This window comes from Belonocnema kinseyi, chromosome 8 (assembly GCF_010883055.1).
Source record: "Belonocnema kinseyi isolate 2016_QV_RU_SX_M_011 chromosome 8, B_treatae_v1, whole genome shotgun sequence".
NCBI classification, from domain to species: Eukaryota; Metazoa; Arthropoda; class Insecta; order Hymenoptera; family Cynipidae; genus Belonocnema; species Belonocnema kinseyi.
This window is the reverse complement of record NC_046664.1, coordinates 70,985,779-71,008,905: the sequence shown is the minus strand read 5'-3', so window position 1 is coordinate 71,008,905 and position 23,127 is coordinate 70,985,779. Positions and strand designations below refer to the sequence as shown.

Here is a 23,127-nt window from a genome sequence, read left to right as displayed (position 1 = left end):
TGAAATCGATGAAATCCGTGAATTCTATGAATATCGCAAATTTCGTGAATTCCTCAAATTCCATAAAACCCGTGAGTTCTATTATTTCCGCGAGTTTTTTTAAATGCATGAATTCATCAAATTCAGAGAATTGCATGAATTCCCTGAATTCCTTGGATTCCATGAATTTATTCCTTATATTCCTTAGGCTGTGAAGTATTTAATCAAAAATACAAATTTTCAGCAAAAAGTAGATGAATTTACATCCAAAAAGATTGCAATTGATTTTTCACCACAAAGATAAATTAATAAACGCACTAAGCGACAGCTGCATAAGGATATGCAGCCAAGATTTAATAAAAATAGTATTTTTAAAATACATAATATTCTGTGAAATGAATTCTGCACACGTCATTTTAGAATTCTCAGTTGCGTAGTTATTCCGAAATCATTATTGCAAAAAACCTTCCCAAAATGTAAAAAATAAATCAATCAAAGTATAAAGCAATTCATACATCTTTTTTGAGGTTCATACTAACAAAAATTTGTATTCATAGCTGTACTGTTTACACTCAACTCCCGATGTAAGAATACCCGGTTTACGATATTTTTAAAATTTATGCCCTCAGTAGTTTCTTGATAAAGGGAGCCGTGGGACTGAGAGAGAGAGAAACAGTCAAGCATGAAAAACAGCATGAGGACCGCACTCTCAGCGCATTAGTTGCATCAGATTGCGTCATGCGTCCAATTCCAACCGAAATGGTTCATGCGGCCCCGCCTCTTTACGTTTAGATTCCCCCGATTTAGGATCAAGGCCTCTGCAAAACATTCGTGAAACCATTTTTATATCGGGAGTTAAGTTACCCTGGCTGACCGAATGAACCGAATGGAGCCTCTACAAAGTACCCGTAAAGACCCCATTGGGTCCCCATTCGGCGGTTCCTTTTTAAAAAACTAAAAAAAAAAAAGCAAAATCAACTTTTAAATTGATGAAATTCGGATTCTACGTTAAAATTCCCTAAAGAAGATCACGGATTAATCGCAATAGTTTTTTTTTGGCAACGGTAAAAAGTTAAAAAAAAATATAATACGTATTATAACGCCTGTTGACTGCTACTTACAGGCGATGCGTTTGAAGTGTAGCAGTCAACAGGCGTTATACGTCTTATATTTTTTTAAACTTTTTACCGCTGCAAAAAAACTATTGCGATTATTCCGTGACCTTCTATGGAGAATTTTAACCTAGAATCCGAATTTCAACCAATTAAAAGTAGATTTCGCTGTTTTTTCGAGTTTTTAAAAAAGGAACCGAATGGGGACCCAATGGGGTCTTTGCGGGTACTTTGTAGAGGCTCCATTCGGTTCCTTCAGTCTGCCAGGGTATGGTCATGTGCGTATATATTTTATTAAAGTACTTATTCATAAGTTTTAATTAAATTGGGAAAGAAAACTTTGGTTCAAAAGTTTATTTTTTAATTGAAAATTCAACGTTTTTGTTAAAAATTTGCCTTTTTGCGTAGAAAAATCATCTATTTTGGTAGAAATCGTATCTTTTTTGTGTCAATAATCACAACTGTTTGGTTGAAAATGAATCTTTTTTGCTTTTGGTTGAATTAAACTACTTTGGATTATAATAAAAATATTTTTTATAGGAATAGCAACTATTACATGTTTAATTGAAAATTTATATTTTTTGGTTGGAAACTAAACTTCACAGTTGAAAATGAAACTACTTTGTTCAAAATTAATTTTTTTATTAATCAACCATATGGTTGAAAAACCTTTTTTCAAACCTAACATCTCAAGTATGTTATTTATTTTGAGTGAGATTTTGGTTTTAATTTTTTTTTAAATGAAAATTTAACTATTCGAATGTTTGGTTAAAAATTGATATTCTTGAGGTTAGAATTATTCAATTATTTGCTTGCAAATTTCTGTATTTCATTTTAAATTAATCTTGTTGGTTGAAAATGTATCTTCTTGGTTAAAAATTCATTTCTTTTGTTGACAATGTAACTACTACGTTTAAGAATCCTTAAAGAATTTCAATATTTGTTAAAAAAATTTATGTATTTTGTTAGAAATTAATCTGTATTGGTTGAAAATTATTCATCTTGGTCAAACATTTATCTTTTCTGATAGAAATTTAATTTTTTGCACTTCAAAATACAGCTGTTCAGTTAGAAATTCATTTTATACGGTTCAAAAAGATTGTTTTTTACTGAAAATTGTAATATCCTGTTTTAAGTTAAAAATTTATCTTTTCTAGGTGAAACTTCGTTTTTTCCCCATAAAAACCTAGTCTCATTAGTGGAAACTTTATCTTTTTGAACAAACATTTATTGGTTTGGTTAAAAATTGACCCGTTTTGTTAAAATTCTTTTTTTTTTATTGAAAATTTATTTTCTTAACTAGAAATTTAATTATTCTATTTTTGGTTGCGAAAATGTATCTTCTAATTTGTTAATTGTTTCATTAAAAATAAACTTTTTTGGGTTAGGATTCATCCTTTAGTGAAGCATTAATTTGCTTGGTTGAAAATTTAACTAATTGTTTTAATATTTGCTTTTGAAAACTCGTTCTTGTCAGGTTGAAAATTCGATTATTTTGTTCGAAAATTAATATTTTTGGCATGAAAATTTACTATTTAAAAAAAAATCAATTCTGTTTTAAAACTCTAATTTTTCGCAAGAAATTCGTATTTTTGTCTTGAAACTTTAACATTTTGAATGAAGTTTTTTTCTTGGCTGTAAAATCTTTTTTGATTGAAAATTAGTCTGTTTTGTTTGAGGATTCAACTAATATGTTGAAGTTCCTAATTTTTGGTTTAATTCAACGGTTTTTTTTTGAAAGCCAAAATTTTGTATGTAATTAATAACTATTTTACTTTTCGTTAATAATTAACTTTTTTTATTTGAAGATTTATCACTTTGTTTGAAAATTTAACTATTTTGTTGAAAAATTCTATTTTCTGAGTTGAAAATTTTTTTTATCGAAAATTCAATTCTGATTTAGACGGAGGGAATTTTAAAAATTCCTGTTCCAAAATAAGATTTCGTCACAATCTAAATCATCCCTGTTCCAAATTTTGGAAAAAGGGAGTTATATTTCTTAATTATGATAGCAAATTTGGTGAATAAATATAAATTCTGTCTTAGAATAGGTGTATTATTGTTAGCAATTTTTCATTTTTTTTATTTAATTCTTATTGTAAACATATTATTTCAAATTCGAGAAAAATGATCAATCGAATAATTTCTAACTCATGCAATGAAAACTGAGAAAAATTCAATAATTTCAGTTTAATTAAACGTACCAAAATTCAGAATTTTGTGTTTAAACTTTAAAGCTTTTGATAATCCTCTATTTTGAAGAAAAATCTTTTGGAATTCAAAAATTGAGAATTACCTAGTTAAAACTGTATGGATTTAGAATTTTACACTTTCTTATTTTATAATTTTAAATAAAAATTCTTCAATATTGATCATTATTTTTTCAAGTATGTATAATTCGCTGTAATTCAGGACAATTAAATAATTTTAAAGAGTTGTTGCATTAAGAAAGTTCCAAATTTGATTAATGTGGTTTTCAAAAATGAATTACAGACTTTGAATTTGAATTTACCCCCCGCCAGAGTCACGTGACAATCCTAGTGCTGCCCTCTATGATTCTCCGAATTCTTTCGTTTTCGGCAAAATGCGTGTAAAAATGTGTCAAGTGGAATTTTAAATATAAAAATCAAATGAAAACATCAGGTTAATATTAAGCTGACATAACTTTGTTGAATATAAATTTTAATTAAGATGCTTACTAATAGGATGTTGTCGTTACAAACAATTTCCAGGTAAGTACAATTTAATTTTAAAAACTTGAAACCTAACCTTTACATTTTATTCTTCAATTATTATCTTATTATCAATTAATTTACGTAAGTTATACCTGTTTAAATTATTTTTTGTTTGCATTATTATGTTAAATGTAGCAACAAACTATTGTTAAATTTTAAAAACATACATGTGATGTATATTTAATTAATAAACTTTAGGGCAATTTTTAACCGATTTCGATGTTTTTTTATTATAAATGTTCAGAATTTAATGCTTCACAAAACCTGTTTTTTTTATTTTGTTCTGTGGACAAAAAAGCAAACTCAAATATTTATGTTTATCAGCATGCAAGTGCGTATACTTGAAGGAAATCAATATTTACTTTAGGATTCAACTCATTTTTTATTACAAAATTATGTAAACAATTACTTAGAGTTGAACTAAATCGCAGAAAAAATTTTCAAGTAAAAAATCCATAAATTTCCTACAGGTGTAATGTTTAGAATAAAAATTAACAATGGCAATTGTTGTAAAAATGTTTGGACTTTTTCGATCTCACGCTTTTCTTTTATATAATACCAGGCCTCGGACTCAACAAACTATTGACACTATTTGACACTTTTTTGATCGATGACACGATTTTGCTACTATTAAAAAAAAATGACACTCAAGACACTATTTTCTCACAATAGTCTGTTAATCACTATTCAGTTTTTTTTAGTTAACAAATATTGTTAAAACTCTTCTTTTAACAAAACTGCTTAATTTTTAAAAACAAAATTATTTTCTAACAAAAAAGATAAATTCTCAACAAATTACATAAATATCTCACAAAATAGTTGAATATTTTACAAAATTGTTCAATTTTTAATTCAAACATACGAATCCTAAGAAACAGTTATATTTTCCATCTTAAAATAATAATTTTCAACAAAAAAAGGAGTATTTGATATTCAAAGTAAAAAATATTTGAATTTTTAATAAAAAAAACTGTTGAGTATAGCCACAAAATACGAATTTTGTACAAAATACTTAAATTTTCAATGGAAACAGATTAATTGTTAACCATACATTTGTATTTTTTAACCATAAAATGGATTTTTCACCAAAAAAGACGGATTTAACAAAATCCAAATATTTTCTACCAAATACTTTATTTTTTCACCTGAAGGATTAATTTTCTATAAAAAAATAAGATTATATAAAGAAAATACATGAATTTGGACCTAAAAAAAGTAATTTTCAACCAAAAATCGAAAAATTTAATTTTCAGTTAAAAAAATTTATTTTCAATAAAAAGAAATCAAATTTTCTACAAGGCTGTTAAATTCTTAAGCCAAAGAGACGAATTCGAAAAACAGTTGCATTTTCAACTTGGAAATAATAATTTCCAACAAGAAATGTAATAATTAATATTTTAAGCAATAAAGATTTTAATTTAAAATAAACAAACAGTTGAATATAGCAAGAAAAGACGAATTTTGAACAAAATACTTAACTTTTCAATGGAAACAGATTAATTTATTAATCATACGTTTATATTTTTTAACAAAAAAATTGATTTTTCACAAAAAAAGACGGATTTAACAAAATACATATATTTTTTATCAAATAGTTTAATTTTACACCTGAAGGAATAATTTTCTATGAAAAAAAGATTATATAAAGAAAATACATAAATTTGCACCTAAAAAAATCAATTTTCAATAAAAAGAAAACGAATTTTCTACAAAACTGATGAATTTTGGAACAAAAGAGAGGATTTAAAAAAAAAACAGTTGAATTTTCAATCCGGAAATATCAATTTTCAACAAAAAATATAAGATTTGATGTTTAAACAACAAAATTTAATTTCAGATAAAAAACAGTTGAATAAAATCTGAAAAATCGATTTTTCAATAAAATACATGAATCCTCAACTGAAAGAGATTACTTTTCAACCATACTTTTAACTAAAAAAGATATAATTTTTAACCAAATTGTTCAATTTTCTAGCAGAAAGAGGACGTTTTAACAAAATAGACATCTTTTTGATCAACTAGATTAATTTCCAAAGCTTAAAAAGATAAATTTTTAATAAAAAATGGTGTTGAATTTTTATTGAGAACAATTGATATTCAATAAAAAAAATCTGCAAAACAGTTTGATTTTATACCAACAAGTTTAATTTTATTTTAATTTGTGGAATTTTCAAGTCAAAAAGACGAATTTTCTATAAAACAGTTGAATTTTTAACCCAAAAACATGGATTATCAAGAAAAAAAGTTCTTTTACAATCAATCAGTTGAAATTCCAAGAAAAGAGGTCAATTTTATGTTTAAAAACAAAAATGTTAACCAAAGAAAAAACGAATTTTTAACAAAGAAAATAAACTCATAAGAAAGTAGTTCAACTTTCAACAAAGAAGCTTAATTTTCAATTTAGAAATATAAATTTTTAACTAAGAATCTAATAGTTGATGTTTCAACAGAAAAATATTTTTGTCCAAAATAAGAAACTGATTTAACAAACAAAATACTCGAATCTTTATCTTAAACAGAATAATTTTCAACCATGCATGTCTATAATTTAAACAAAAAATTGATTTTCTGTCAAAAAAGGCGAATTGTTAACAAAATACCAAAAAGTTATGTTTAAAACCAAGAGGATTAATTTTCGATTCAAAAATACGATTTTTAAAGGAAATACATGAATTTTTAACAAAAACTTTGAACTTTCAACTAAAAAAAGTTCAAATTCTCACCAAAAATCGAATAACTAAATATTCAGTTTAAACAAATTACTTTTTAATTAAAAGAAAACGAACTTTGCAAAGAATCTTTAACTGAATTGTTTGACATAGAAAGCCTGAAATCGTTAAAATTTCGAAGAGCCTTTAAACTTTGAACGTTACAATTTTAATTTTTGTATTTGAAAAATGCTTAATTTGTAAGTGAAATTTTTAAATTTTGATCTGTAATTTAGAAATGAATATTTGTAGAAAAATTTCAGTAATTTTAAGAGATATTTAGGAGTTTTAAAAAGATATGAAATTATCATGCAAATTTTAGAAAGTTTTCTTAAAATCTTCTAGAATATTTTTTGGAAATGTTGTTTAAATCTTCGAAAAACTTTTGAAATATTCTCTTAAAATAATTTTTCAAAATGAAAAAATATTTTTAATTTTCTTATGAACCTTAAGAAAATGTTTTTATTCTTTTGAAGCCTTTAACAATTCTTGAAAAGAAGCTAATTTTTTTGTTTAAAATCTGCGAAAATCTACATTTTGTTTTACATTACTCAAATTTCGCCTACAAGTAATACATGTTTAATTGTTATTTATACATCCAAATTGTAAAGAAATGTTCTAAAATTTATAGGATTTTCTGAAAATTGTAAAAAAAATTCAATTAATTTTGACAGATATTTAGAAGTTCTGAAAAAATTTCCAAAATAATAAAAAAATTTTAAACAAATTAAAAAAAAAACTTCTAGACTTCTCAAGATTTTGAAATAAAATTTTTAAGCTTTCCAAGAATGTTTAACCTATTCAAAAAAAATTGAATTTCTAATTGAAGAAGTGTTCATTACAAATTTTTCAATCTTTCAATATTTAATGTTTCTAGCTTAAAATTCCTTAAAATTATAGAATTTTGACAATTTTAAAGTTCATTGATTGATTTTTTAATTCAGAGCATTGAAAATGGTAACATGGATTTATATTTTTTTATGTTGAAAAAAGTTTGCACCTTTAATTTTATACGCGTAAATTATTGAGCATTTGAATACAACATTTTTCGATTAAAAACTGTTAAATTTCAGTTTTAAAAGTTCAAATTTTAACAGCTCCACCTTGAGTGCTTTCATTTGCAGCTCAGTTTTTATTACCTCAAGTGGAAAATTGTTTAGCTTTAGTGTTCCATTTTTTAAATTTCATTGGCCTTGAAAAATGTTTGCGAACTGGGAAATGATCGGGAATTTATTTCGTCGATTAAAACGGCCACACTGTAGAAACTTAATAGTAGACTTTTCAACCGCATTTAAGTGGAAGAATGAGAAAAAGGAGAAAGACTGTTTTTTTTTTAAATAATTTGTGACACTATTTAAACTATTTTTTATTTCGAAAGTGAGTCCGAAGCCTGACAATAATTCTAAAATAGTCAAAAATTGAAAAAATGAGTTGATCCTTGAGTTATTTAAAAAAAAAGATAAATTTCTTAAACAATAATGATATATTCTTGATTTGAAGGATCATATTGTAAACTAAATTTTCAATACTAGCTTTTCTTAATATTTTTTAGGAGTATCACTCCTTATTCAGGAGCAGCAAGACATCAGTTACACACTTCCATTAAATTTCTCTCAGCATCTACGTCAGATTCTTCTGACTCCTCTGGTTCTGATTCCGATAAAGAGTCGAAAAAATCAAAACCCAAAAAAGAATCTGTTGAAGATTTAAAAAAACAAAACCGCAGAGACGGTCTTAATACTTTAAACACACTTATTACTGAGTTGAGTAAAGTAAGTAACATTTTTTCGTGATATTGATTTTCTTTTCTAGAAAAAGAAAAACAATATTGTTAATAATTGTCTCAAAACAGTTATAATTATGATTGAATTTCACATTTTCAGAAAACAGCTTCCTCAAAAATCGACGTTGCCATCCCTAAAAAAAAACCAAGACCTCCGCCAGAAAAAGATCCTCAAGCTACAGAAGAGTCACGATTTGGTTTGTGCAGTTTTTTAAAAAGAAAATCATTTTTAGGCTACTAGTCATTCATGCGGGTAGCGATTTGATCTGAAAATCTTGAAAAAATTGGAATTTTTCAAATTGCTAAATTAACTTTGAGAAATTTATTTTTTGACCGGCAATTCGACAAATTTTTAGAAGAAAAATTCTTCATTCATTTGAAATTTCGACTTTTTTTTAAATGTTAAGTTCGATTTTTCACTTTTATACTATATACTTTTTACTATCAAAATTTTCCATTTTAGGTCTTTATTTTTTAAGGGTACATTTTCAATTAAAAGAATTTTAAAATACATTTTTGAATTAATGGATTTATAATTAATCGCTTCTATTCAATATAAAATTATATTCAAATATTTTTAATTAAAAAAAAAATAATTTTTTAATACTTAGCCATGTCTGACTGATTATTAAAATTCAGCAATTATAAACAAAATATTAAAAACTAAACAATTTGAAAGCTAAATTTAAACTTTGAACGTCACAATTCTAATTTTTCTATATACAATTTTTTCAAAAGATCCAATCTTAATTTAAAACTCGAAAAGATTTCAAAAAATTATGAAAGAAATTAATTATTTTTTACATTGATTAATTTGAACAGAATTCGCGTAAGTTTAAAATATATTGAGAATTTTTGAAAAGATTTAAAGTTAATTTAGAACTTGAAAAGAATAAAACAAATTAAAAGCAAAACACAGACTTTTGAAGATTTCAAAATAAAATTTTGAAGCGTTTTAACAACTTTTCAAAGATTTTATTTTTATAAATCAATTAAGATTTTTTTAAACTGATAAATAATAATTGAATGATAAATTTAGAAAAAGATTATATATGTTTCAGAGATATTTAGAAGTTTTGAAAAGGTTTAAATTTTTTTTAGCAAAATGTAGATTTTTAAGATTTCGAACAAAAAGCTTAGAAGCTTTTAAGCGTTTAAAAAAGTTAATTTTAAGATAAAACTTAAAAATATTTCCAAAATTTATCCAAAAAAATCTAGAAGATTTCAAGAAAGTCTTTTTTATTTAACAGAATTTAATTAAAGTTTTAGGATAAAACCTGACCATTTAGAAAGATATTTAGAAGTTTTTAAATCATATCAAAACTCATATCAAAAGTCTACCAAATTTTATTAAATTTGTAGATTTAAAAAAATTTTGAACAAAAAATTTAAGTAATTTTAAAAGAAAGGATTTTGAAATAAAATTTTGAAACTTTTCAATGATTTTGAAAGGTTTTAAGTCTTTAAACTTAATAACAAGATTTTCTTAAGATGTCTGAAAAAATAAAAAATTTTATTTTGAAAAATTAATCTTAACAGAATATTTAAAAATTTTGTAAAAAAATGTATTGAATAAATAACAATTGAGCAGTTATTAATTTAGACAAAATTCGACTACGTTTAAAATAATATTGATCCGTTTTGATAAAAATAAAAACTTAATTTAAAAGTGGAAAAAATTAAGAACAAAATACAGACTTTTGAGATTTTAAAAAACAATTTTGAAGTTTTTTAGAAGTTGAAAAATATTCAAGATCATAAAAAATACTCTTAAGATTGCTGGGAAAATTTAAAATGATTCGTAACAGAATATTTAAAAAGATTTGAAAACAAAAACAAATATTGATGAGTAAAAAATAATTGAATAAATTATTTAGAAAAAGATTATATGTTTCAGAGATATTTAGAAGTTTTGAAAAGGTTTAAAATTTTCTTTAGCAAAATGTAGATTTTTAAGATTTCGAACAAAAAGTTTAGAAGATTTTAAGCATTTAAAGAAGTTAATTTGAAGAGAAAATTTAGAAAGATTTCCAAAATTTAAATTTAAAAAATCTAGAATATTTCAAGAAATTTTTTTTTAGTTTACAGAGTTTAATTAAAGTTTTAGGAAAAAATCGAACCACTTAGAAAGATATTTAGAAGCTTTTAAGTCATATCAAAACTAATTTCAGCTTTGAAAAGATTCTACAAAATTGGATTAAAATTGTAGATTTTTGAAAATTTGGAAAAAAACAATTTAAATCATTTTAAAAGAAAGGAGTTTGTAAGAAAATTTCGAAACTTTTTAATGATTTTGAAATTTTTTAGGTCTTTAAAATAATAAGCAAACTTTCTTAAGATTCCTGAGAAAATTAAAAATGATTTTTTTTATTTTGAAAAATTATTCTTAACAAAATATTTAAAAAGATTTCAAAACAACAAAATGTATTGAATAAATAACAATTGAAAAGTTATTAATTCAGAAAAAATTCGACTAAGTTTAAAATAATATTGAGACGTTTTGATAAAAATAAAAACTCAAATTAAAACTTGAAAAAATTAAAACAAATTAAAAACAAAACGCAGATTTTGAAAAAAAATTTAAATAAGATTTTAAATAAATTTAAAACAGATTTAAAATAAAATTTGGATGTTTTTTAATAATTTAAAAATTGTCAAGCTCATAAAAAATGCTCTTAAGGTTGCTGGAAAAATTTTAAATTATTAAAAAAAATTAATTTAAACAGAATATTAAAAAAGATATAAAAACAAAAACGAATATTGATGAATAATTAATAATTAATAATTCAAATATTATATTATTAAAAATTCCTTTAACAAAATGTAGGTTTTAAAAGATTTTGAACAAAAATGTAGAAGCTTATAAGCATTTAAAAAAGTAAATTTGAATACAAAATTTAAAAAGATTTCTCCAATTGTCAAAAAATAATCCAGAATATTTCAAGACAATCTTTTTAACTTTACAGGATTTAATTAAAGTTTTAGGCCAAATTTGAATGATTTAGAAATATATTTAGAAGTTTTTAAATAATTTCAAATTTTAAGATTCTACAAAATTTTATTCAAAATATAGATTTTTAAAGACTAGACAAAAAATTGAGTACCTTTTTAAGTAATTCAAAAGGTTTCTAAAGATCAGAAAATTATTATGATCCCTAGTAAACTTGAAAATGATTTTTTATTTTGAAATCATAATTTTAAGAGGATATTTAAAAAGATTACCAAAAATGAAAAAAGTAATACGGAAGATTTGAAGGCATTTTTTTTAATTTAGCAAGATTTATTAGAAGTTTCAGAAACATTCAAATCATTTTAAAAGACAGGATTTTTGAACTTTTTAATGATTTTGATAGGTTTTGAGCCTTCAAATAATAACAAAATTTTCTTAAGATTTCTGAGGAAATAAAAAATTATTTTTTATTTTGAAAAATTAATCTTAACAGAATATTTTAAAAGATTTGTAAACAAAAACAAATATCGATGAATAAATAATAATTAAACTATTAATGTAAGGAAAATTCGTGTATGTTTTAGAGAAGTTTTGAAAAGATAAACATTTTTTTAACAAAATGTAGATTTTTAAAGATTTAGAACAAAAAATGTAGAAGCTTTTAAGAATGTAAAAAAGTCAATTTTAAGAAAATATTTAAAAAGATTCACAAAATTAAAAAAAAAATCTGGAAGATCTTAAGACAATTTTTTTATTTTGCAAGATTTAATAAAAATTTAAGTAAAAATTCCAATAACTTAAAAAGATATAAAGTTTTGAAAATTTTTCAAAAATAATTTCAAATTTGAAAAGATTCCAAAAAATTTTAATTCAAATACAGATTTTTCAATGTTTCGAACAAAAATTTTAGTAGCTTTTTAAGCAATTTGAAAGGTCTCAAATAAATAAACCAATTTTATTCAGATCCTGAGGAAAATTAAAAATGATTTTTTATTTTGAAAAATTAATTTCAAGAGAATTTAAAAATATTTCCCAAATTGTAAAAAAATAATCTGCAAGATCTTAACGCAGTTTTTTTTATTTTGCTGGATTTATTAGAAGTTTTAGCAAAAATTTATATTGTTTTAAAAGAAAAGATTTTATAAGAATATTTTTAAAAATTCAAAACAAATTTTGATGTATAAATAACAGTTAAACAATTATTAACTTGTAACGACTTAAAATTATAATAATTTAGCTTGTACTTTAATAAGTGTTCAGTTAAAAAAAAACATTTATAATCTTTCAATCTTTAATTTTTCTGGTCTAAAATTGCTCAAAATGTTATAAGTTTTAAAATAAGTGCGTGGATTTATATATTTTTTAAATCTTTTAACTGTACAAGTTATAAAAATAAAATAATTTGTCAATTTAGCGATATTCAATTTAAAGTATTTCAATCGAAAAGTTTAAAAAGCTTCCATTTTATGGTTTAAATTATTGAGCGTTTGAATTTAAAAATTAAAGTTTTAATTTTATTTAATTTTAAAAATTTAAAAGAGTTGCAATTTGAGTGTTTTAATTTGCAGTTCAGTTTTTATAACTTAAAATAAGAAAATTTTTAGCTTCAAGATTTTGAATCTTTAAATTTGAATGGCCGTGAAAAATGTTTAAGTGGCCGGGCATTTTCATCGAATAAAACGATTAAATTTAAATTATTATTCTTTTTTATGAGTGCCGAAACGTTGGTGATTATTTTTTACAAATATTTTTTATTGTGATTTGATTATAATAAAAATAAGAAAAGATGAAAAAAAATAAAGGAGAGAAGAAAGAGGATTTGTTTGGTTGCCTTCTAATTTTTCTTTCCTCTTTTTTTTATTTAAATTTTTTTTTATTTTTCTTCAATTTTTATTATTTTTATTTTAAGTTAACCTGGAAAATTGAAGAAACTTGACCTGGAAAACCCTTGGAAACCCTGAAAATGACCTAGAATTTGAAATTGTCTCGTGAATTGCCACTCTGTTTTATTATCAATACTTTGATTTGATAATTTTCCTTTTTTAGAAGCGAAACTTACAAGCGCAGCTAAAACTTTGGCAGAGAAAATCGGCGGAGATGTTAAGAAAACAGAAATAGATTTATTAGATAGGTTACTTAAAAAGAAAGTCACGAGCGATGTCGATGGAAAACCTGAGGCCGAAGCTGCGCCTGAATCTTCTTTAGATCAAAGGTTTTAAAAATATTTTGTTACGAGTCTTTTTTTTTAAATATTTTTTGAGAATTTCACTGCAGCTTTTAATCTGTGTTTTTTTTCAGTGATATTTTGAAGGGATTTAAAATTGTTCGTAATCGAGGATATGATCGCGAGGCCGATATTCAGAATAGAAGAGTAGATCGCATTCGTCAAACAAATCGAAAAGTTGACAATTTTCAAGTACAGGTCAAGGACGAAAGGTAAATATTTTATTTATTAATTATTGTTAAATATTATGGGTTAAAGATTAACTATTAATTTATATAAAAAAATTTCAGTTTTTACATAATGTTTTAAGAGGGGAAAAAGGTGAAAACAAATGAGTTGGAATTTTTATTTGAACAATTGTCCCTTAGTTCATAAATTTTCAAAATTGCTTTTTATTTATCGCAGACTTTGAAGTATTTCTTCTTTGATTTTTTTTCACTTTAAGGTCAAATGAATTAATAGAACGAAATAATAAAATTCAACTATTTTTCATTGAAAATTCATTGGTTTGGGTTCAAAAGTCTACTATTATATTTTTGGTCGAGAATTTATCTTTTCTAGTTCTTTAATTGGTTGAAAATTTTACTATTTTGTGAAAAATTCAACAATTTTGGTAAATAGACATGAAAACCAATCCCTTTTGGTTGAAAATTCAATTGATTTGTTAAAAATTCATCAATATGGTTAAAAATTAACTTTTTTATTGAAAAATAATATTTTCGTGTTAAAAATTCAATTATTTTGCAGAAAATTCATCTTTGGTTTCAAAATTTATCTCTTTCAGTAAAAAGTACATCTTTTTCGTTTAAAAATACAACTATTTCATTGAAAGTTAATTTTTTTTTATTTAGGTTGAAAATTTACATGTTTTGTAGAAAAGTCGTCTTAAAAATTCATCTCTTTGGGTTGATAATTTAACTATTTTAATGGAAATTCAAACTAATTGCTTGATAAGTGAATTATTTTATAGAGAATTGGTCCTTTTGACTTGAAAATTTATCAATTTATTTAAATATGAACTTTTTATGTTAAAAATTTGATTATTTTGTAGAAAATTTGTCTTTAGCTTCAGTATTTTATTGAAAATTACGCTTTTTATTGTTGAATTCGACTGTTTTTAATTAAAAATTAAAATAATTTTGGTTTATTACTACACTAAATATATATGATATTCGTCTTTTGGCTTAAAAATTCAACAATTTGGTTGGGTTGAAAAGTAATCTCTTTTGGTTGAGGATTCAACTATTTTTTTCAAAATTGAAAAATTAATGTTTTTATATTAAGATTTATATGTTTGGGTTAAAAATTGAAAATAACCTTTTTGATGTTGAAAGTTCAAATGGTTGGTTGAAAATTCGTTTTTGGGTTGATAATTAATTTTTTTTTAATTAAAAAATAATATTTGTGTGTTAAAAATGCAATTATTTAGCAGAAAATTTATCTTTGATTTAAAAACTGGTCTCTTTTAGTAAAAATTACAGCTTTTTCGTTTAAAAGTACAACTATTTTATTGAAAGTTAATCGTTTTTATTGATGATTAAACTGTTTGGTTGAAAATTCGACTGTTTCATTTTAAAGTATTTTTTTCGTTGAAAATTTGAATGTTTTTTTAGAAAATTCGTATTAAAAAATCATCTTATTCGGTTGATATTTTAACTATTTTTATGAAAAATTTAACAGTTTGGTTTAAAATTAACTTTTATGTTAAGAATTATTATTTTTTGATTAAAAATTTGATTAATTTATAGAAAATTTGTCTTTGGCTTAAGTATTTTGTTGAAAATTACGCTTTTTATGGTTGATGATTCAACTATTTTGTAGAAAATTCGAATTCATATTCGTCTTTTGGCTTAAAAATTCAACAATTTGGTTGGGTTGAAAATTAATCTTTTTTTGGTTGAGGATTCAACTGCTTTTTTCAAAATTGAAAAATTATTGTTTTCATATTAAAATTCATATTTTTGGGTTAAAAATTGAACTGTTTTGTAAAAAATTCTTCTTTTGGGGTTGAAATGTCGAAAGTGTTCAAACAAATTGAACTTTTTGGATGCAATTAACCTTTTTGATATTAAAAGTTCAAATTTTTTGTTGAAAATTCGTCTTTGGGTTGATAATTAATTTTTTTTATTAAAAAATATTTTCGTGTTAAAAATTTAATTATTTTGCAGAAAATTCATCTTTGGTTTAAAAATTGGTCTCTTTTAGTAAAAATTATATCTTTTTCGTTTCAAAGTACAACTATTTAATTGAAAGTTAATCTTGTTTTATTGATGATTAAACTGTTTGGTCGAAAAATCGACTTTTTACGTTAAATTCGACTGTTTTAATTAAAAATTAGTCTTCTTTTCTTGTAAATTGAATTAGTTTGGAAGACAATTCAACTGCTTCATTTTAAAGTATTATCTTTCGTTGAAAATTTATATTTTCAGGTTAAAAATTGAAATGGTTTTGTAGAAAATTCTTCTTTTTCGGTTGATAATTTAACTATTTTGCTGGAAAATCTAACTATTTGCTTGACAACTAAACTATTTGGTAGAAAATTCGTCCTTTTGGCTTGAAAATTTAACAATTTTGTTCAAAATTAACTTTTATGATAAAAATTAATTTGTTATTAAAGATTTGATTATTTCATAGAAACAATTAACCATTTTATTGTAATTTATACTTCTTTTGTTGAATTCACCTGTATTTTGTTTTAAATATGTTTTGTTTCCATTTTTGGTTAAAAATTCGTCTTTTTGGCTTGAGAATCCAATATTTTGGATTATATGTTTTTTTCTTCTATGACTGAAAAATTTTTCTTGGATGAAGATTCAGCTCTTGTTAGAAATTTCATAATTTTTTAAATTAAAAATGCAACAATTCGGTTGAACGTTTAACTGCTTTGTTAAAAATGCATCGCTTTGGTTAATATAATCTAAAACAATGTTTAATTAGGTTTGAAAATTAATTTTTAAAAGTAAAAATCGAATTGTTTCATTTTTCGTTAAAAATTGACCTTTTCGGTTGGAAATTCTTGTATTTTGTGAAAAATCGTAATATTCTTGGTTGACAATTTATCTCTGGTTTCAAATTTAACGATGTTATTCAAAATAATTTTTTTTTATTCAAAATTTAACCTAATGAATCATTGTTGAAAGTTAATCCTCTTGGTTGAAAATTTATTATTTTGGTTAAAAATTTATTTATTTTGTTGAAAATGCGAAATTTATACTTGAAATATAATATTTTACCCACACCCGCCTTTGTATAAATAATAATTAAACTAATTTAAATTTAAATTTTATAAAGATTGGCTTCGTATTGTAATTTTTCAATATAACATATTTTTTAAATTTAATTCCAGATCGACGTTGCGTGATTTACTTCAGCAGCAAAAAAGGTAATTAAAAACCATTTACTGCGATAATATTTATTTTTATAAATGAGAAAAATAAATCATTCTTTCTATTGTATTTGATAACAATTATCATTGTGGATTTTAAAAATGGGGAAAATAAAAATAAATTTGAAAGAAAAGTGGAAATTAATTATTGCCAATTATTAACTTTGTGTTTACAGAGCTGAATTTTCCAGAAATGAAAATCAGCCATCTTATGACGAAAAATCGGTCATGGTTGGACGACAAGCATCAAGAACGATACGACGTGAACTGCAAAATGAAAAAACGCGGTATGTCTTTGAAAAACTCAATCTAACAATTCTGTTTTTATAAGAAATAAAAAACAATTATAAATAATAATATATATATATATATATAGATATACAATAAATAAATAAATAATAAAAAAAAAACCACAGGATGGCTGTAGATCAGGAAAAACCTGGAAATCAGAGAAAAGCCAGAACATTTTATTGGTCAGGAAAAAGTAAGGAATGTTTTTAAAAAATATTGCAAAAGTGAGAGCATTTCTGTAAGAGGCGCTTTAAAATTTAAATAACTTTCAAGGATAATAAATTAAAATTTTTTATTTGAAATTGTCTTATTTTGTTGATAAAAAATTAGATGTTAAAAATATTATGAGATTGAATTTCAAGTTTTGTGAATATTAATGGTCAGGAAAATGAGAAATTTGTCAGGAAAAAGTTTGGGAAGTTTGAAAATGAAGTTTTGCAGGCATCCCGATATAATATTCTTGTTTTTAAATTATTTTCTGTGTATTTTTTTTCCTTTTTTTTGTAGTTGATTCCTTCTAACGATCATATTTTCAGTTAAAAATTTTATTATTTAGTTAAAAATGTAAAATTTTTTTAAAACTGAAAATGCAACTTTTCTATGTTTGGCTGCAAATTGATTTTTTAAGTTCGAAAATTCAACTATTTGTTTGAAAATTCGCCTTTTTTTGTCGAAAAAAAATGTTGTTTGAAATTAAGTTAAAAATTTAAGAATTTTGTTGAAAATTCCACTCTTCTAAAAAAATTCTTCTTTTTGGCTTAAAATTTAGCACTTTGCTTTAAAATGTAACGGGTTTTGGTTGGATTTAAATGCAATTATTTGATTAAAATTTTTTTTAATTCAACTATTTGTTTGAAAGTGCAAGTGTTTTTGGTTAAAGTTTAATCTTTTTTGTTTGAAAAATCGTCTTTTTAGGTGCAAAATTCAGATATTTGATTAAAAATTCGACAATTTTGTTGAAAATTGAAGTATGTTATGGAAAATTCAAATTTTTTTTTTAAGTCGTATTTTTCATCGAAAGTTTAATTGTTTCGTTGAACATCGTTGAACAAGTTTTTTTGTGTTGAATTTAACTGGTTTTTATTTTAAATTGAAATCTTTTGGGATTTAAATTTCTGCTATTCTATTGTTCATGAAAAATTCTTCTTTTTTTTGTCGAAAACTCAACTATTTGTTTGAAAATTCGTCTTTTTTTGGTAGAAAAATAATCTTTTTGTTTGAAAATTCGTCGTTTTTGGTAGAAAAATAATTTTTTTGTTTTAAAATTCGTCTTTTTAGTTTTATAAATTATCCACTTTACTAGAAATTCCATCTTTTTGGGGTTAAATATCAACTTTTACATTTTTTTGAGAATTCAACTTTTCAAGTCGAAATTTCAACTACTTGCTTAAAAGTTAAAAAATTGGGTTCAAAATTTAATCATCTGGTTGAAAATTCCACTGTCTTAAAAAAAAATTCTTTTTTTTGGCTTAAAATTTAGCACTTTGCTTAAAAATGTAACGGTTTTTGGTTGGTTGTAAATGCAACTATTTGGCTAAAAATTAATTTTGTTTAAATTCAAATATTTGTTTGAAAGAGCAAGTGTTGTCGGTTAAAGTTTAATCTTTTTTGTTTGAAAATTCGTCTTTTTAGGTAAAAAATTCAGATATTTTATTAAAAATTCGACAATTTTCTTGAAAATTTAATTATGTTATGGAAAATTCAAGTTTTTTTTTATTGAAAAGTCGTATTTTTGATCGAAAGTTCAATGGTTTTGTTCTTTTGGATTAAAAATTGGTCTTTTTGTTGAAAATTCAACTGTTTGTTTGAAAATCTGTGTATTTTTTTGAAAATTCATTTTTTACTGTAGACAACTTTTGGGGATAAAATACAACTTTCTTTTAACAGGGTGTCCAGCGACCTTGAAAATATGTAATTCTTCTCGAATTTTGTTTTAAACCTAAAAAATCTGGAAATCTCCTTGGATTTTTCACGAAAACCTTGAATTTGAATTTTTGTTTTGCTTTTGAACAATTTTTTTTTTATTGAAATGTAAAAAGGAATTTAACTATTTTAGTCGGTTATGAAAATCTCGTTTAGCAGAAATCTTGCTACTAAAAATTTCATTATTTATCAAGATATAATTGATCTCTTGTTAACTACAGAATAAATAAAGTGATTGCAGCACACTTTGTGTAGACTGTACTATTTTTTCAAAGATTGCAATGAACAGACTGTAATAATTCAGAAGATTTCAAAATATTTCAAAATTTGTCAAAGCTTTTATAATATTTAAAAGGATTTTAATAAGTTCGTAAAGATCTCGAGGATTTAAAAGACCTAAAAGGGATTTCAATGATTTTAAAAAAACATGTAGGCAAGATTTCAAAGATTAAAATTTTTTTTTAATATTTCACAAAGATTTTTAAACTTTCAAAAGATTTCAAGGAGGTTTCATATTTTAAAAAGGGTACAACACATCGGATGTCAAAGATTTCAAAACATTTAAAAGATTTTAAACGATTTCAAAATGTTTTAGAAGATTTTAAAGTATTTTAGAAAGATTTGAAATATTGTTGAGATTTTAAATTAATACAAAAGACTACAGAAAGGTTAAAAAAATATTGCAAAGAATTCATAAGGATTTAAAAAGTTTTCAAGATTTTAAAAGATTGCAAAAATGGTACATTACATCAGGTTTCAAAGATTTTAAATAATTTTAGAAGGTTCCAATAAATTTGAGAAAATTTCATAAACAAAGATTAAAGAAAGATTTCACAAATATTTCAAAGATTTCATGAAGTTTTCAAAATATTTCGAAATATTTCAGAAAGATTTCAGATATATGTTAATGATTTCGAATGAATACAAAATATGATACAACAATGTCATATATTTTATAAAATTTCATAAAGATTGAAAAAGAATTTCAAATATTTCAAAAAGGGTACAATACACCACACTTCAAAGATTTTAAAATATTACAAATATTTTTTTTAAGTAGGAAAGATTTCACAAGCTTTTCAAATAATTTATAAGGATTTAAAAAGATTTCAAAATTTTTTTAAATTTCAAAAGATTTTAAACGATTTCAAAATGTTTTAGAAGATTTCAAAATATTTCAGAAAGATTTGAAATATTTTTAATATTTTAAATTAATACAAAAGACTTCAGAAAGATAAAAACAATATTGCAAAGAATTCATAAGGATTGTAAAAGTTTAGTTTAAAAGATTTAAAAAATGGGACATCACATCAGATTTCAAAGATTTTAAACAATTTTAGAAGGTTTCAATAAATTTGCGAAGATTTCAAAAGATTTCAATAAATTTAAATGAACACAAAAGATTTCATAAACAAAGATTAAAGAAAGATTTCACAAATATTTCAAAGATTTTACAAAATTTTTAAAAGATATCACAGAAATTTCATCAAATTCACAAAGATTCCAAAATTTCACCAAGATTTAAAAAATTTCAAGGATTTCAAAAACTTTACAAATATTAAAAAATATTTCCCAAGATTTCACAAAGACGACTCATGTTCGCAAAAAATTATGAATTTATTTATGATTCTGCTTACTTTAGAAATTTTTGGCGAACAAAAAATTAAATGTATGATCTTTTGCATATATAATAAACGGTTTTTTTTCTTTACAGTAAAAAAAAGGAGACCTGGAAAAACTTGATTTCTTGTCCTGGAAAACCAGGAAAAGATCTTTAATTTTATTCCTTGAAATCGCTGGACACCCCGCCTAACAAATTTGTCTTTTTAGCTGAAAAATTTAACTATTTGTTCGAAAATTCCAGTCTCTTTGGTTGAAAATTCAACAGTTTAAAAAAAAATAAAACGATTCTGTTGAAAAATTAAGAATTTTTAAAAATTAATTTTTGTATCAAAAACTCTAGTGTAGAAAATGCATCCTTTTGTATGAGTAAGAATTTTTAGTTTTTTCTTCAGTAAATTAAAGAATACAAACAAAATTATTCGATACGTCAGAATATTAATAAACGAACTTTCCAGTAATTTCGTTTATATTCTTTTCATTTAATTAATACCGTAATTCTTTTTTTAAATAAATAAATAAAGTCTGCGTTTTTTTAATTCTGTAAAACAAAACAAACATTTTAATGGCAAAGTATTTGATTTTCAAATTTCTGTTATTATTACAAAATAGAACTGTTTTAATTTATAGCGCTGAATTTTCCAGCCAAGATATCCAACCATCTGCAGATGAAGGATTCAGCGAGGCTGAACGTCAAGCCTCCAGATCTGTCCTTCGGGAACTGTATGAAAGTAAAAAGTCGTAAGTTTTTTTAATTGTCGCAAAATTACAAGATATTATTTGATTTTATAATAATTTTTTAATTACATTTCTTCATATAAAACACTTTCTTTTGTTAATAGAGCCGAATTTTCCCAAAAAGAATCTAAACTAGATGATGAAAAATCGAGGAATTTCGACGGACAAACGTCTAGATCTAGATTTTCTCAAAGGGAATTCAAGTCACCTCAGGACGAATCAATTAGTTCTGAACGACCCAAATCCTCGAAATCGACACTTTGGGAACTATATCGCAAGCAACAAAGGTTTTTCAAATATTTAGCACTTGTTTATCTGTTAAACAACATTAGGAATTTCTGATCGAACCATTTTTTGAAGAAAAAAAAGATGTCCAAAGAAGTAATTTTATTTCATGATAAAATTTATTTCTAAATGTTTCAAAAAATTATTGATAAAAGGGTAGATTTTAAATTATAAATGAGTTTTAATATGATAAAAAAAAAAAGAAATTTTGACCACAAATTCAGAATATCTTAATTTACGCAGAAAATTTTTCATTTAAAAGATTAATTTTTAGTGTTTATTATTTCATAATATGTCGCAAAAGAATCTGGGAGATTTTAATAATATTTTTTTTTAATTTTATAGGATTTAAAAAATTGTAGAAAAACTGTATTATTTTAAAAGATATTTAGAAGTTTTGAAAAGATTCAATTATTGAAATCTTAAGAAATAAAAAACGAATTTTATCAGCATATAAATTTTTGAAGGTTTCGGAATAAAAAAAGTTTTTCAGTAATTCTGAAGAAAAGTAGATAAAATTTTAAAATTTTAAAACACATTTCAAATTCTTAGTTTCGAAAAAGAATCTAGAATATTTTTGATTCAAATTTTGAAATTATCCAAGAGATCTTTTATTTTGACAAATATCTTTGGGAAAATTTCAAAAGATTTTTATCGTTGAAATACAAATTTGTAAGAAAAATAGAAAATTTTCAATACAATTCAAATGATTACGAAAAAATGTTAAGAAGAGAATGTAGAAAATATTAAAGGAAAAAGGTTAGGAAACATTCGAGTAAGTTTAAGAGATATATAGAAATTAAAAAAAAATTAATTTGAAAAAATTCGAAAAGATTTCTAAAAATGTCCAAAAAAAAAGCTGAAAAGTTTTTTAATTAAGGCAATTTTTTAATTTTGATAATTTAAATCTTGAGAAGATTTACAAAACTGTGAAACAAAAGTTAGAATTTGAAAGATTTTGAAAAAAATGTAGAAGCTTTTTAAGAATTTTTAAGGGTGTAGAAAATTTCAAATAAAAATTTTGAAATTTTCCATGATTATAAAATTTCAGAAAAAAGTCGAGTAAGTTTAAGACATATTTAAAAAATTAAAACGATGCAAAAATAATTTAAAACAGATTTCGATTTTTTCAATTTCATTTCTGAAAAGAATTTAGAAGATTTTAAAGCAAAATTTGTCAACTTGGCTAGATAAGAAAATTTTAGATAAAAAAAATAGAGCAAGTTTAAGTGATGGTAGATTTTTGATGATTTCGAACAAGAAAATTATGAGCTTTTTAAAAAATTGTAAAGGATTTAAGGGCATGCGACACAGTGGGATTCCTACATTACCAACCTCTTTTTTCCATTGAACAAAATTTTTTTGTGAACCATAGAACTTTTTTGGTAAATGAA

At 23.3% G+C, this 23,127-nt stretch overlaps 1 protein-coding gene across 4 annotated transcripts in view; it reads left to right on the top strand.

Annotated features, from left to right (window-relative positions):
• Positions 1-3,669: 3,669 nt before the first annotated feature.
• LOC117178921 (28S ribosomal protein S31, mitochondrial) overlaps positions 3,670-23,127 on the top strand; it is a 26,652-nt gene continuing 7,194 nt past the window's right edge. Inside the window, exons 1-9 of one of the 4 annotated variants that reach the window (XM_033370479.1) lie at positions 3,670-3,823; positions 8,087-8,306; positions 8,418-8,514; positions 13,314-13,479; positions 13,566-13,703; positions 16,838-16,873; positions 17,068-17,163; positions 21,356-21,451; positions 21,553-21,735. In XM_033370479.1, coding sequence (XP_033226370.1) covers positions 3,783-3,823; positions 8,087-8,306; positions 8,418-8,514; positions 13,314-13,479; positions 13,566-13,703; positions 16,838-16,873; positions 17,068-17,163; positions 21,356-21,451; positions 21,553-21,735 — 1,073 coding nt within the window. In that variant the 5' untranslated portion in view covers positions 3,670-3,782. Of the gene's footprint in view, positions 3,824-8,086; positions 8,307-8,417; positions 8,515-13,313; positions 13,480-13,565; positions 13,704-16,837; positions 16,874-17,052; positions 17,164-21,340; positions 21,452-21,552; positions 21,736-23,127 lie in introns of all 4 variants that reach the window. The other 3 variants (XM_033370478.1, XM_033370477.1, XM_033370476.1) reach the window with 3 other exon arrangements.